The 15,588-nt window shown below is 45.8% G+C and overlaps 1 protein-coding gene across 1 annotated transcript in view; it reads left to right on the top strand.

Annotated features, from left to right (window-relative positions):
- The first annotated feature begins 2,245 nt into the window (after positions 1-2,245).
- Positions 2,246-15,588, top strand: part of DENND1A (DENN domain containing 1A) — a 493,284-nt gene continuing 479,941 nt past the window's right edge. Inside the window, exon 1 of the mRNA XM_019658787.1 lies at positions 2,246-2,431. Within this exon, the coding sequence (XP_019514332.1) occupies positions 2,415-2,431 (17 nt within the window). The 5' untranslated portion in view covers positions 2,246-2,414. The remainder of the gene's footprint in view (positions 2,432-15,588) is intronic.

Raw genomic sequence — 15,588 nt, forward strand, 5'->3', positions numbered from 1 at the left:
AATTTCCATTTTACAGACAGAACCTGAGGCATAGAGAGAGTGGATAACTTACCCAAGGACACATATTTAGTAAGAAGTAGGGCTGATATTTGAACCCAGGCAGTCTGGCTGCAGAGCCTATACTCAGCTCCTATATTATACTTTCTCTTACGATGTGAGCTCCTCCTCATTTCATTCTCTATACCCATTTTACCAAGGAGGAAACCGAAGCAGACAATTGTCTAATTATTTGTTTAAAATCTCTCTGCCAGTCGGTGGTGCAGCTGGCATTACAAGCTAGACTCCTAACTCCCAGTTCAATGCTCTTTCCACAGACCACCCTGCAGTTTCAGAGGCCACCTGGACAGATACAGAACTCTCTATCCCACCTGCGATCTTCTGGTCCAAACACACAAACACACACACACACACACACACACACACACACACACACACACACGCCACCCAGCAGGCACTCAGACATTTTTGTGGCCAAGATGGCTACAACCTCCTTTGAAAAGCAGACAGCTTTGCCCTCCACCAAATAACTTTGTTGTATTTATAGACTCCTGCTCAGAGCTTTTGAACTGGCTGCTCATTCCAGGGAAGATCTTGATAACAACTGTTCCTTGGAGAGGGTTCATAGGAAACAAGGTGAATAAACACCACAGAGGCCCTGCCTGTCTGGCAGAGCTTAGCTCCTGGGGGTATTTATAAGTCGGTGTTGGTGTCTGGGTGCAAAAGACTTTGAATTCCAAATGGCAGTTTGGACGTTTTCAATTTTTTTATTTTTTTGTTTTAATTCAAAAAAGTTCACCTTTTGCCTTCAAACAACCTCAGGGCATAGGCAAAGGAGAGACATTTTCTTTATCCAGAATGTAACTCCCCAAAAAGGGGTTCTTGCTTTCTTTGCTCCCTGCCTGGCTGGGGCCTAGGACTCGTTACTGTAGTGGCTGTGGGGTGGGAGGACATTGAATTTACAAGAGCTAAAATGGCAGAAGAGATGAAGGTCATTTCAGGACAGAAAATTGTTAAGAGAGAGGGGGAGAGGGTGGAGGTGGTGGTGGGGAGGGCGGGGAGAGAAGGAAGAAAAGAAAAGCCTATTTCAAAAGTGAATCATGAACCTGCAGTGTCTTGTGACTTATGGCCAAAGGTGCCACCTGAAAACATAACCATGTAACATGTGTCTGGAATTATTCAGCCTGGATGCTAATCTCCATTCACCCGGTGCTAGTTATGAAACTGGAGCAAATGCCTCGGTTTCCTTTTTGTGAAATGGGGGGTTAAACTCACAAGATTGTGAGGCTCCGTGTTAACTATGTAGGGGAAATATACTGCCTGGTTCAGGGAGAACACTCACTCGCCCACTCACTGAGCAGTACTTGATGATATCCGTCACTATTGCTTCCTTTGTGATTTCTCCAGGCCTAGAGGAGATAATATTGGGTGCTCGTGAAAGTGAGCTCCAAGTGGTAGCAGGGGTGGGTAGCAGGTTGGTGAATCTTTGCTCTCAAATACTTTCAATTGCGGTGAGTTAATCTCTATCAGGAGCTGTATGGTGACGTGGGCTTTCTGTATTAGAGGCCCCAAAACTGCTGATAAAGGCCGGCAGAGGTCCTCAAGGGTAGGGCATTGCAGAACCACTAAAAGGTTCCTATGAAGCCTCCAGGTGGCTTTCCTCTGGGTATGTGAGGTCTCCTTAAAGGTCGAACGGGAGAGGAGGGGGCCTCCACCAAGGACCACGTTGGGCAAGTGGATGGTGTAATAGAGAAGAGGGTCTGTGACTCCCTTAAGGAACTTACTGGAAGGTATGGAGTTTTCTAAGGGGAAACGTGTTTTTATATGGAGTCTGAGTGGGAGACATATCTCTAAGCCAGAGCCACTGGGTGGGAGAACTCCATAGGGGTGAGAGGAGTGACAGTGTCTTTAGAGCTCGGAGGAGGGTCTCAGAGGGATGAGGCTCTTTCAGGGGGGTAGTAGGTGGAGCTTTCTGTAAGAAAACAGTGGGATGGAGGTCTTCAGGGGCCTGCCCCTGGGAAGCACGATGCACCCCCCCTTGGGGAGTCAGTGGGCGGAAGCGCGGTCCCCGCCTCGCGCGAGCGGACTACATTTCCCGGCAGGCCGTGCGGGCGGCGGCGGCGCGGGAGGGAGGGGGCGGCGGGGTGAGAGGCGGAGGGGGCGGCGCGCGCCGGGCACGCGCGCCGGCGACCATGGCGTTCGCCGGCCTGGAGCGAGTACATTAACCCCGGGAGGAGGCGGCGGCGGCGGCGGCGGCGGCGTTGGCGGCGAGGGAGCGAGCCTCAAGCGGGCGGGCCCAGCCTGAGGGAAGGGAGGAAGGGGCGGGGAGAGCGCCACAGGGAGGCCGGTCGGCCGCGGGCGGGCGGGCAGCGCAGCGCCGAGCGGGGCCCGCGGGCCCATGAGGAGGCCCGTGGACCATGGGCTCCAGGATCAAGTGAGTGCGGCCAGGCCGGGCGGAGCCGGGCCGGGCGCGGGGCGGCGAGGCCGGGCAAGGGCTGCAGGCCGTGGGCCGCGCGGGGTACTTGTTGCAGGGACCCCAGGGGCGCCCCGCGTGCCGGCGTCACGCGGGGAGGGGGACGGTTGCCATGGCGATCCAGGGGAGGCGCGGGGGCGGGGTGCGCGTGGGGTGGAAGGGCGCGCGGGTGGTCAGGTGTCCCCATCTCACCTGAAGGCGGGAGCGGCTGAGATTAATTACTAGGTGGCCTCATTCCCCCCGTGGTAATGGAGAGCCTCTGAAAAACGGTCCTACAACTGTTGGGGGAGGGCGACAAATCTCCGGAAGCAACTCCCCACATGGGTGTGATTGGGGCGCCCCTGAGAGTTGGGCAGGTCTTCAGAGGCTGCAGCCAGGCTGCTGAAGGCCTGTCGGCCCCACGAAAGTCGCGTGAGGTTGTCAGAGGGAGGGGCCCCTCATGGATTTAAGGTCTGGATGACCTGGGGTGAAGGCCTTTTTCTCTCCCCTAGTTCCCTCTCTTATCTGTGAACGTCTCCACACAGCAAGGGCCAGAGGCTGTGAAGGAAGATACCTCTGTGCTGTAACTGAGCACCTGATCTTGATCATTGTTGGAAAGCCTTTGTAACCCAATATGGCAAATTCTCTCATTCATTCACCTGGAGTCCCTGATGGGGATTAGTTTTCCTGGGAAATTGTTGAAACATCTGACTTCAGAACCCATTGAAACATTGTTGCCCTCCTTCTGGATTTACAAGTTGGCTTTGGAAAGTGCAACTTTTACGCAGTCCAATTTGGGCGTGTTGTTTTGGACTCTATCTCCCCTCCCAGCCGACCTAGGTCCTCTTTTTGCCTCTCCCTTCCTCAGCTCCAGAACATGAGATGCCTTATCTCTAATGACTAACAAATGTTCACTTTTTCTCTATGAGTAATAGAATTGTTTAAGGGCATTTACAAACAAAGTTGACAGCTTAGGCTTTTCCTTAGAACAGCTTTCGGAGGACACTTGAAACTTGCTTACAAGAAGGTCTGTGGAATGTTTATTTCAGCATTTTAAGAATCATGCTAGGGAAGTTTGAAAGGGGAAGGGCCTTAGGGGCGAAATATCATAATTATTCAAATGTTGCATCCTTGTCCAGTTGTTGCCCATGCAGTGTGTGACCTTGGCTCAGCCTTGTGGTCCCCTGACTGGCTTCGGCTTTGAGTCACAAATTGTGTCTCATATTGGGCTGCGGCAGCTCTGTGGCCTCTGCTAAATGAAGCATAAGAGTTTGTTTATGATAATGAAAATGGAAGAGTTGGATGAGCACACTGTTAGTTTTTGATTTTTGTGGAAATGAGGGGAAAACGTTAGAAGCGTGCTCCAAATAAGAGCTTAAGAGGCTCGGGAGGTAAAAAGACGCAGTTTGTGAAGCACTGGGATTAAAGAGGCACTCCAAGTGTAGCTCCTGCTTCCAAGAGTTGTAAACTTGGGTTTCAATAGCACTTAGAAACACTTTCCAAAAGCCACCTTAGAGTCGCAGAGTATGCTTGTGAGGATGCTTACTCTTCTTGTTACAGAGAAGTTCAGCAGCTTGCCCAATATGAGGCAGTCAGTGTCAGAACCAGCATGGAAACCTAACAAGTAGGAGTTCCATGACTAGGCATCAGGTCTCTGGCTTGCTTGTGAAGATTGCAGGTTGACAAATATATTTCTTGAGTGTGTTTTATGGAACCCATCATAGTACTATCTGAGCACCTGGGCAAGAAAACTCACTAATGCATGAAATTGTATCAAGCGTGGAATTAGTATGAAGAACAGCCTTCTTGATCTTGAAACTGGACTACCCTGAAAAAAACTTAGGCTTGGAAAATATGTTAGCTTTACTTGTGAGACTGAAAGAGAAGGTGAGAAGTTATGAAAAGTACTTGTGATTTATGGTGACTGCTGACTACGCAACTTCTGAGGTTAGGAGTGGGGCGGCGAGGAAACCATCCCCATAGGTGCAGCCCTAGTTATTGGAGGAAACAGAGCTTTGGTTACTGTTGACTGTTCCATCTTGACAGCAAAGAACAGACTTACCTCAAGGTGATCACCTGGCTGAGGTGAAATCTCAGTGTGTAGGCTCAGTTGTGTAGGACAGTCTTGGTGGTGGGGGAGTAGGGGGCAGAGAGCACGCTGGGATCCCTCCAAGCAGGAGAGCACTGTGGCTGCCTGTGTTTTCTTTTGCTTACCTTTGATGCTGTGTGGCTGAGATGTGGAATTAGATCTGGGTTCAAATTCCAGCTCTTTTGTCTATTGTCTGTGAAACTTTGTACAAAAAGTACCTTATTCACCCTGAGGGTAAAATGGGGAAGACTATTGTTGCAGGCTCATTATCAGCAGTAAACACAGTATCATCATGACTGTAGGGCCCATATTAAAAACTCAGCAATTGTTAGTTTTCTTTTATACCATCTCTATCAGAAGACTAAGGAAACTGGTATATTTTATACCAGAAATGTCAGAGAACCATGTTTCAGTAATGGAGAAGAAAGTTGTGATGATCAAGCAATTAGACTGTTAACATGCAGAGCAGAACTTAACATTCTCATTAAAAAATAAAACTGATTAAAAGCAACACTGTGTCATCGTGAAGCTGGTGTCTGCTGTGTGATCAGTAGTAAAGCCCCTGAGTTGCTGGGCACAGGTGTTGAGGTCTAGTGCCTGATCAGACTTCCCTTTCAAGCTAAGGCTGGTTGGCATAGTCTCTGTGTCCGGCACGGTGGCGATGCTTTACGTGAACCATTTCATCAAATCCTCATGACTGCCCAAGGATGGAGATACTATTAACCACATTTAAAAAATGAGAGAATGGGAGTTTATAGACCTCAGATCAGATGCCATTTCCAGGAAGCCAGCTCTGATGCCAGTTGCCCCTGCCCCCAGCGTAGGCCAGGTGCGCCTCATCTTTGTACCTCCCCACCCCTGACAAGGCCAGGTGCCCCTCATCTTTGTATCTACCGCCAGCCTAGGCCAGGTGCCCCTCATCTGTGCACCCCCTCCCCAGCCTAGGTCAGGTGCCCGTCATCTTTGTACCCCCATCCCCCAGCCTAGGCCAGGTGCCCCTCATCTGTGCGCCCCCTCCCCAGCCTAAGCCAGGTGCCCGTCATCTTTGTATCCCTCTCCCCCAGCTTAGGCCAGGTGCCCCTCACCTGTTTGTATGGCCCTTTGTGCTTATCACTGTCATAGCACTAAATCCAGTTCATTGTCTGTCTCCCATACTAAGCCTGACGTAAACATTTTGAGAGTAGGGACTGTCTTGTTTGCCTTTGAGTTCCCTATGTCAAACCCAGTACTTGACACATAAGGCTGTTTAGGAAGAGTTTATGGAATGCGTTTAAGAAATACCTTAGGCTCTAAATGAAGATCTAACCTAAGGCTCTGAGTTGAATGTACATAGAGTTGAAAGGACAATTTGCCACTTGAACTCTTGAGGAAAAAGAGTTTTTATGTTTTATAAGTTTTCAGGCCAAATTGTCCTGGTCTAGGCAGATAGTTCCTTATATTTTCTAAAGTGTGTGCAGTTCATGTTCATTGTAATAGAGGAACATTGTCTTGCCTCAAACCAAACATCATCTTGCCAGAGGAAAGAGAAGGTCACCAGTATGCAGGCAGTAAGTACCCTGGAAAGCTCCTCAACCTTAAACCTGAGCAGATATTTATCTAGGGGGATAAAAGGAGCAGTGGCAACTGGCATCTTTGACAGGGATGTTTAAATCTTATTTAGTATTTGAGTGTTCCCTGTGGACTGGAATGTGGTTAATATGAAGCAATTTAACTGATAATGCAGACACAGCAGGAAACTGTGTGGCAGTTTAATATTGCTTGTGGTGACATCCTAGAAATTGTTTCCAGGCACCAACGGCAGGAAGTGGATTGTAAGTAATCGAAGGAAGCATTCTAAGTGAGTTTGAAGAAACCTGACATTTATGGTCCCAGGAAAGCATACTCAAAGATTTGAAGGCATGGGGACAGGGCAGGGCAGCTGATGGGGCTTTGTGGTGGTGGTTCTGCAGTGGCTTGTAGACATGTCTTCTGTCCCTGTCAGACCGTGATGTCTTTGAGGTTGGTGACGATGAAATTTATCCATTTATTTACTCATTCACTGTAGAACCAAGAGGAGTGTCAAGCACATATTAAGCACTCAATAAATGTTAGCTGTTATTATCATTGTTGGTACTAGTACTATATTATGTGCCCAGTCATGTGCTAAGAAATAGGACATAGAAAAGAGTCTTCTTTGCTTTAAGGCTTTCCAAAGTAGTAAGACAGAAATGTAAAACAAAATAATGTCCCTCCAGGCACCCTCCCCTTCCCCCCCATAATACAGTAAGATCTGTTGTTATGGTGGAGATGCAGCCAGTGATGACTAGATGAATAAGTGGAGGAGAGACTGTCCTCCAAGGAGGCTCAAGGAAGGAAGATTTCATCAAGAAGATAATGTTTTAGTTGAGACAGGAGAGATGAGCAAGGGTATGAAAGGGGGAAGTGTGGTGGCAGAGGGAATAGAGGCCATGGTGGTGGCCGGTGGCAGTGGTGGTGATGGCAGTGGTGGTGATGGCTGTGATAGTGGCAGTGGTGGTTGACTCAATAGAAGGAGCAGTATGTGTGAGGACATGGTATAGTAGGAAAATAAAAATATGAATTACCATTTATCAGGTACTTAAATGCCTGGAATTGTGTTAGACACTGGGAATTATAATGGTGAATAATATATAGTCATTCCTTTTCTCATTGGAGCTTATAGTCTGGTGGACCTGACACAAAAAACCTCAAATTCCTGTAAAGCTATGTGGATGTGCTATAAAGGAAACAAGCGAGATGTGAAGAGAGAGTGATGGAGAGGCTGTCCTATTTTAGAGAGGGAAGGCTTACTGTGGGGATGACATTGGAGCTGAGACTTAAAGGGTGAGAAGTCATTAGTTATGTAGAGAGACTGGGCAAGACTTCATTCCAGGCGGAGCCGAGAGGATACAGAGGCCTGGAGGTGCATCTCAGGGACGGATAGGAGGCCAGTGGGCTGGGGGGGTGACTGGTGGCAGAGAGGCGGAACTAAGGTCTCTGAGACTGGGGCTGCGCAGGGTCTTGTAGGCCATGGTAATCCGAAAACAGCTTTCTTAAGTTATAAGTCAGATACCATAAAACTTATTCTTTTAAAGTGTATGATGGTTTTCGGTACGCTCACAAAAGAGTGATTTCAGAACATTTTCATCACCCCAGAAATCCTGTACCCATTAGCACTCACTCCCCCGCCAGCCCTTTCAGTCCTAGGCAGTCACAAATTATAGTTGCCATAGATGTGTCTATTCTGGGCATTTCTTATAAATGGAATCATACAATATAGAATCCTTTGTCTTTCTTGTAACATAATGATTCCAGAGTTTATCCATGTTACAGCATATGAGTATTTCATTATTTTTTATTGCTGGGTAATATTTCATTATATGGATAAACCACATTTTATTCATCCACTCATCAGTTGTTAGGTATTTGGGTGGCTTCCACTTTTTCACTGTTATGAATAATGTTAGGAGTGTATGTTTTCATGTCTCGGGTATGTACCTGGGAGTGGACTTGCTGGATCGCACGATAACTCCGTTTAAGGAACTGGTAAATGGTTTCCATAGTAAGCACACCACTTTGTGCAAAGTGGTATCTCATCATGGCTTTGATTTGGTCCAAACGAGCTGTGTAGAAAGCAAAAGGGCAGAGTAGACAGATAGGTTTCTCAGAAGCGGTAGGAACTTGACCTGAGAGAAAGGTGCAATTTGGAGAGGGGAGGAGGGCTTTCTAGAGGAATAACGGGAAGTTATAGGACTTGGAGGTGGGATAAACCTATCTCATTGTTTCCTGGTGCAGAGAGGCAGCCTTGGCTTCTGAAGATAGCTCTGGACTGCTCGTGAAAGGATCCCATTACCAAAATGCACCGCGGGCTTGCTGCTTCATCAGGCCTGTTTAGCACAACTGGCATATCTCCCTACTGCGGGGTCAGACTAGAAGTTGAAGTGTGACTTCCCCTCGAGGGCTTCTCCCTCTGTTTCTTCTCTTTGCTCTCCCCACCCCAGTGCTCCCCCCAGCCCAGTCCCCATAGCAGACAGCACAGAGACTTGGGGTGGTGGAATAAAAGTCATGTTGGAGACTGAGCTCCCCCATTGTTAGAGCCCAGAGTCAGTCACTTGAATTTTCATGACTGTTTTGGAAGATGTGTTGGTGCAACTCCATCATTCTAATCTTAGCCACTGCAGCCAACTTGGAGAGGTTTGCATACCAGGTAGGAATGCTGAAACAAGCAAGATAGGTAAAACCTGGAGGATTGCTGTAGGAAATATGCTTTTATTCAGGCAGTTAAATCGGTGTGTGAGCTCCTGGCTGGGATTCTGGTTGTGGGTTGCAAAGGTTCAGCCTTTTTCCTGGCCCTCTGGGAAACGAATCTCTGGATTTGCAATATCCTTTTGCTTAAAAGGATTTTGTTGGGAAATGGAAAGATAAACAAGGAAGAAGAATAAACCAAAGAGACCAAAACACAGTTGGCCTCCTCCACTTTTATGGGAATTCATACCCGTTCTTACAAGTATTTAAGACTTGAAAAGGAGCCAAGTAACGGAAGTAACAAAAAGTATGTTCAAAATACATTGGGTTGTCGGAAAAGTCATGACGTATTTTTTTCTATGTTTTTCGTTGCAAAAATGTGTCATGACTTTTCCACCAACCCAGTATAGGTTCCATTCCAGAAGTTCATTTGCAAGTTGGTTACTGGCATTTAGAATGTATTTTTCTCTGAGAGATGCTAGTATGTATAGATCAGTGGCTGTCAAGGATAAGGACTTACCGGGTATAGGGAACTGTATGTGCGAAAGACATCTGGAGGTAACAGGATAGCTGAAACCCAGGACATGCAGATAAAGACTAGAGGAGACGAAGCCGAAAAAGCAGGCTTGTGTCACTGGGACATGATACCATTGAGGGGCTGAGCTGGGAGTGTAATATGATCAGATTTGGGTTTTTAGAAAGATTGCTGTGGCCGCCGCAGTTTAGAGCAGTCGATATTGCTGGCTTGTGCGAGATGGTCCACTGGGGTGTGAGAAGAGTATGTTAGAGCTTATATTTGTTTTCATAGCAACCTTCGAAATTTTTGTTTTTGTGTTTCTAATGTATAAGTATAGTAAGACATACATAAATAAATATAGGCTATCAGTTGTATGCTCAACTTTTTTTATTGCTAGGAAGGAATGCGTGGAACAAATTGGAGACCATTGGTTTATGGAACTTTGTTATATTGTAGTTTATACTGCAGCAGATCAAGGCCTGAAGGAAGGTTTTGGTTGGTGAAATGAAAGGATGGATTTGAGAGAGATTTTAGGTAGAATTGACAAGACTTGGTGACACATTACATGTAAGAGGAGAGAGAAGAATCAAAGATGACTTGCTAAGGTTAGCAAAGTTATAAATGAATGTTGGGAAGGCGAGGACTGGTTATATAATGTGTTTGCTTCTCTGAGGAAAAGTGAAAAGTTCTGATTGGGAAATGGCATTTTAGTCTGCAGCGAGAAAGGAAGACATCTCGAAGGGCTCCATAATGAATGTGTGCACTTTGTTAGATTAAGATATAAAGTGGGCTGGGCCAGGTTGCTGAAGGGAAAGAGAGAAAAAAATAAACTTTTGAACTCACTTTAGCCACAGGAAAGGTTTCGGGGATGTTGCATTGATCTTGCTTAGGCTGTGTGAATCAAAAGGAGGAAGGAAACCAATCTAGGGAGAGAGATTTGACTCCAAGCAAACAGTTCTTGTACTTCAGGGCGGGAGACGGAGCTGGGGGGATGCGGGCTTGGGACACGCAGGTTTGAGTCCCCAGAACTACACATAATCTCATCTGAATTCTAAGTTTCTGAGCCTCAGTTTTTGTTTTTGTTTTTTTAATTTATAAAAGGAAACTAATAAATTCACCTATAGGGTTGTTGTGAAGATGAAAAGCAATCCTGTATCTGGCTCTCAGCAGAGAAATGACTGTTTAGTAAATGGAAGCTTTTATTACCGCTTCTTGGGGAGGATGGGATACACTTGTCTGAACAACTTGGAGTTAAAGATGTCAAAAGAAAACAAGTGTTCCTTCTCCTAGTTTTTTTTTTTTTTTAAAGACATAGAGAAAGTATTTGCTTCCTCTGCGAGTATGTTAGGATGATGTGTTGTATATTTTCCTGAATATATTTGAAGGCTTGCTATCCTGATACATGTGAAGCATATATACTCCTGGTTGGGAGAAAAGAAACCTAAAGTCTACTAAGAGATAACATGAGCATGCAAATGATTATAATGATAATATTTAAGAACATTTTATGCCTCCTCACAAATATTTGAAAATTTTATTCAATTTTATAAAAAACTTTTATCATTTATATTTATCTCTGTTTAGCTGGTACTGCTGTTCATTTCTAGTCCTTTTAACATAACTTCTCATTTTTCCTGGGTGCTTAGAATGATTATTTTTTAACTTTCGTATTTTGGAAAATTTCAAACAGAGCATATAGTATGAGCCCCTAAATGTCTGTCACTCAGTTTCAACACTTACTAATTGATGGCTTACTTAGTTTCATTTATAGATAACTGACCATAAGCTAACTCCCTCCCCCACCCTCCAGTCCTAGATTACTTTGAAGCAAATTCCAGAGTCATATCTCACCTCAAATATTTCCATGTGTCTCTAAAAGATAGACATTCTTTTTAAAAAAACATGATGATATCACACCCCAAAAATTTCCTTTATATCATCAAATATCCAGTCAGTGTTCAAAGTTTATTAGTTAATATCCATTGTTTTATTTCCAGCAATTGATTTGTTTGAGTCAATTAAGGTCATATTGCAGTTGGTTGATATGTATCTCATAAGTCTGTTTCCCTGCCTTGCAATTTACTGAAGAAGTGGGTTATTTGTCCTGTATAATTTCCATTCATCCTGTTTAGTATGTTCTGTCTCTTTATTTCCTACAAATTGGTAGTTAGATTTAGTGACTTCATCAGCTCAAGTTCATTTTCTCAGCAAGAATACTTAAACGGTGTGATAGGTACTTCCATCAGGAGGCACATTATGTCTACTTATTTCTCTTTGTATCCTAATTTATCAGGGGCTGTATAAAATGGGGACACTTTATTGCTATATTTTTTGCTATAATTTCTTCTTCATATACTTTCCTTTGTACTTCTCTGAAGGAAAACTTCCCCTCGTCAGCTATTTGGTTACCCTGAGGAGGTATAGTTCATATAAGAAAGGCTGGATAAATGTTTGATTCCTTTTGTTCATTTTTCAAACTGAGATAGTTTCCTAGCATTTTCCAAAAGTGACTGATTTTTATTTCAAGTGTCACTTTAAACCCACAGATTTAAACCCGTTTGCTGTATTTCAGCCAACTGTGGTTATCCTCATGATGGCTAATTTGTCCTATCGTTGTCTAGTTGGAGCTTCTTCCATTTAACTTCTAGGGTCTCTCTGACAGGCTCCCAGGAATTTTTAGTAGTTCCCTTGCCTTCGGCATGACAAGATGTTCTAGGCTCACCTGGTATGTTTCCTGCTCCCGACCTGTGTTCTGCTATTTCTCTAAGAAGCCTTGCTTCCTTTTGGTGGGAAACGGTATCAGAGATTACAGTCTGGGTTTTAGGACTTTCTTTTCTTTTTTACTACTAGGTCAGTCATTATTTTTAAGCTTCTCTAAGGGTCAGAACTAGGAAGTGTATGTTTGTGTTTTTGTGTATGTGTATTTTTTAAAGGTAAACAACATGTTCATATTGATAATTCCAACAGGAGACTATATAGCATTTTTATTTAACCTCATCACTCTTACATCTGAATCTCCTCTATCACTCATACCAAAAGTCCTGATTTCCCATGACACCAGTATAAGGACTCTTTTGCTTTATTCCACAATACCCACACAACGCAATAGCAATTCCAACAATATGATTACTGAAAACAAGCTTTTGTTTTTATTTGGCAATTCTTTCTGTCCTTAGAGAATATCCCCTAGGAATGTATAGTCAAGTTATATATATAATTTTGCATTTATTTGCACAAAATAGCATAGGGAATACCAGCCCTGTATAGAGAGCAGCTCAGGTCATCACACGAGTACTTCCATCCTCATGTTGGCAGACAGAAGCCCTACTTTGCAGCTTTTATGAGGGCTGGGCCCCTGCGAGAGCCTGAACCTTGTTGCTAGGCTCTGATGAGCAGAGCCTGGCACCCTGGCAGTGTTGTAACAACATGTCTCCCAAGCTTGGGACAGATGCCTTTCAGGACCTTGAGCTTCACAAAGGCCTTGATGGTCGTCGTTTTATTGGTTTACGTCTTCTTTAGACCTTTCTTGTGTTTCCTGACAAAGTTCAAGATCCTTAAGAACTTAGGTTCCACCTCCTTAAAAGCTGTCTTTATGATTAGGGCTTATTGATGCCATTTCTGTGCCATTTTGGAGCTGGATATGCATGGTGTGGTTCTTGGACTCAACTGTGTCTGCTTTGCTGTCTGCAGCCCAGAAACTTCCTGAGACTAGAAAAGAGAGCCTTACCTGGGTTTTGACTTTTTAAAAAATTGTATTCTCAGCCCTCACCCCTTGAGTTTCCAAATCCTTTTTTTTTTTTTTTTAAAAGATTTTTATTGGGGAATTGGGGGATGGGAACAGCGCTGGGGAATTGGGGGAAGGGGAACAGACAAGCCGCCGCTGTTCTGCTCCTCAGCCCAGCTGCTTCACTGGCCCAAGTTGGCACCATCACTGCGCTCCTCCCAGGCGAGGCACACCAGTCGCCGGCCTCTGGATGGCCGCTCACAGTGGCTGCCGGCCGCTTACGCCGGCCGCCGGCCGCACACGGCAGCCCACAGCAACCCACTGCCACAGGGGCTGCAGCCCACGCCGTCGCCGGTGACCCACGGCAGCCCACTCCAGGTCGAGCTGCCGCTCAGCATCCCAGTTGCAGAGGGCAGTGTCACTGGCCCTCACACGTGGGATCCGAACCGGGGCCCTCTGGCGTCCCAAGCCAGTGCCCAACCAACGCGCCACTCAGCCGGCCCCCAAATCCTTCTTACCCCCTTGCATTATTTATTTTATCATGTCTTAGTTTTTTCCAAACTTGAAATCATACTGTCAGTTTTATCGAGGTTCTTTTTTCCCCTTTTCCTGGTGGTTCTTTCCTACCTTCCTGTTCTGATCTGTATAAAGTCAGCTGTATGTTATAATCCTGGAATGTCCCTTCACCACTCCCCTGTTTCATTATTTCCTGGCCGCTGTGGTATTTTGTTCTGTTTGCTGCAGCATATATTCAGGTTCTCATAGGAGACAGCCACATCAGTGGACTTGCAGAAAGGGTGCATTTGAGTTCTGGACTGTCTGAAAAATGCCTGCTTTCTCACAGTTGATCAATAGTTTATGTGGTCATAGATTTCTAGGTTGAAAAAAACTTCTCACAGAACTTGAAGATATTTTCCTACTGTCTTTTAGCTGGCTTCCTCTGACACTGCTCCAGAAGGGGCAGGGGGCATTCTGCCTTCTTATTGCCAGGTTGGGGTATATGTCTAGGTTCTCTGCTCAGCCTTCCTTGACACCCAGGGCGGGGGTGGAGGTCTGGCTCCCCAGGAGGCCTCCACTGGTACCTCCCCAGCTAGGAGGAGGAGTGCCTGGGAGTCCAGGCTCCACAATCTCTTGGAAACCACTTGGAGGGGGTCCTCCTTACTGCTCAGTGAGGGTGGTGAAAGTCTCAGCTCTCTACCTGGCTTTCTGTAATACTAGCCTGGCAGGTGCGTGTGGATGGGACGCTATTACAGCCTGGCGAAGGTAGAAATCCAGGTGCCCTCCCTGCTCATCCTTTGCTGACTTGAATGACGGGAAGACCACACAGGTTTTTCTGTGGTGTTGGCTGTAGTGTTTGGTGGTTATTTTATGTATGTATGTATGTATGTATGTATGTATGTATGTATGTATTATTTCCTGAGCCATCCTGCCACCTGTTGGCAGCTCAGCGGCAGCTCAGCTCGGTCCGGGAATCGAACCGGCAACCCTGTTGCTCAGAGCTTGCATTCTTGAGCGAGCTCTTTTTTTTTTTTTAAAGATTTTATTGGGGATTTGGGGGAGGAGAACAGCATTGGGGAATCGGGGAAGGGGAACAGACAAGTTGCTGTCCTTTTGTTCTTCAGTCTAGTTGTGGAGGACGTCGCTTCGCTGGTCCATGTTGGTATTATCATTGCGCTCTCCCCGGATGAGGCTGTCGCTCGTTGGCCATTGGATGGCCGCTCACGGCGGCTCTTGGCAGCTCACACTGGCTGCCAGCCACTCACTGTAGCTTATGGCAGCTCACTGCAGCTTCACTGCAGCCTATGCCGTCGCCGGTGACTCATTGCAGCCCAGCTCCAGGTTGAGCTGTTGCTCACCATCTTAGCTGTAGAGGGCAGTGTTACTGGCCCTCATGTGGGATCCGAACCGGGGCCCTGCTGCTCAGAGCTGGCATCCCAAGCCAGCTTTTAACCAACGAGCCACGCGGCTGGCCCTTGAGCGAGCTCTTAACCAACTCAGCCACTTGGCTGGCCCTGGTGGTTCTGACTTTGTTGACTTGTTAGGCTGCCTCTTTCCTGGTCCATTGGCTAGAGAAAGCGGACTTTTGTTGGAACTTTTTGGGGTCTGCATCAAGTGTGTTTCCATGGCCAGCTTTAGTCATGAATGGATGTTGAATTTTATCAGACTTTTTTCCTGCATCTATTGAGATGGTCATATGATTTTTTTCCCTCCCTGTTAATGAGGTGAATTACATTTATTTTCAAATGTTAAACTAATTTGGCATTCCTGGGATAAACCCTTTTGGTTATGATTTATTACCTTTTTTTATACATATTACTGGATTCAGTTTACTAATATTTATTTTTTGTTTGCATCTATACTCATAAGAGATTTGGGCTATAGTTTTCCTTTCTTGTAATGGTCTTGTCAGATTTTGGTATCAGGGTTATGCTGGCCTCATAAACAAAAAGAGGACTACATTAAAAACACTATTATAAGGGCCGGCTGAGTGGCTCAGTTGGTTAAGAGCTCGCTCAAGAGTTTGAGCTCTGAGCAACAGCGGTTCGAGTCAGCCCGAGCTGAGCAGC

This window comes from Hipposideros armiger, unplaced genomic scaffold, assembly GCF_001890085.2.
Source record: "Hipposideros armiger isolate ML-2016 unplaced genomic scaffold, ASM189008v1 scaffold_290, whole genome shotgun sequence".
NCBI classification, from domain to species: Eukaryota; Metazoa; Chordata; class Mammalia; order Chiroptera; family Hipposideridae; genus Hipposideros; species Hipposideros armiger.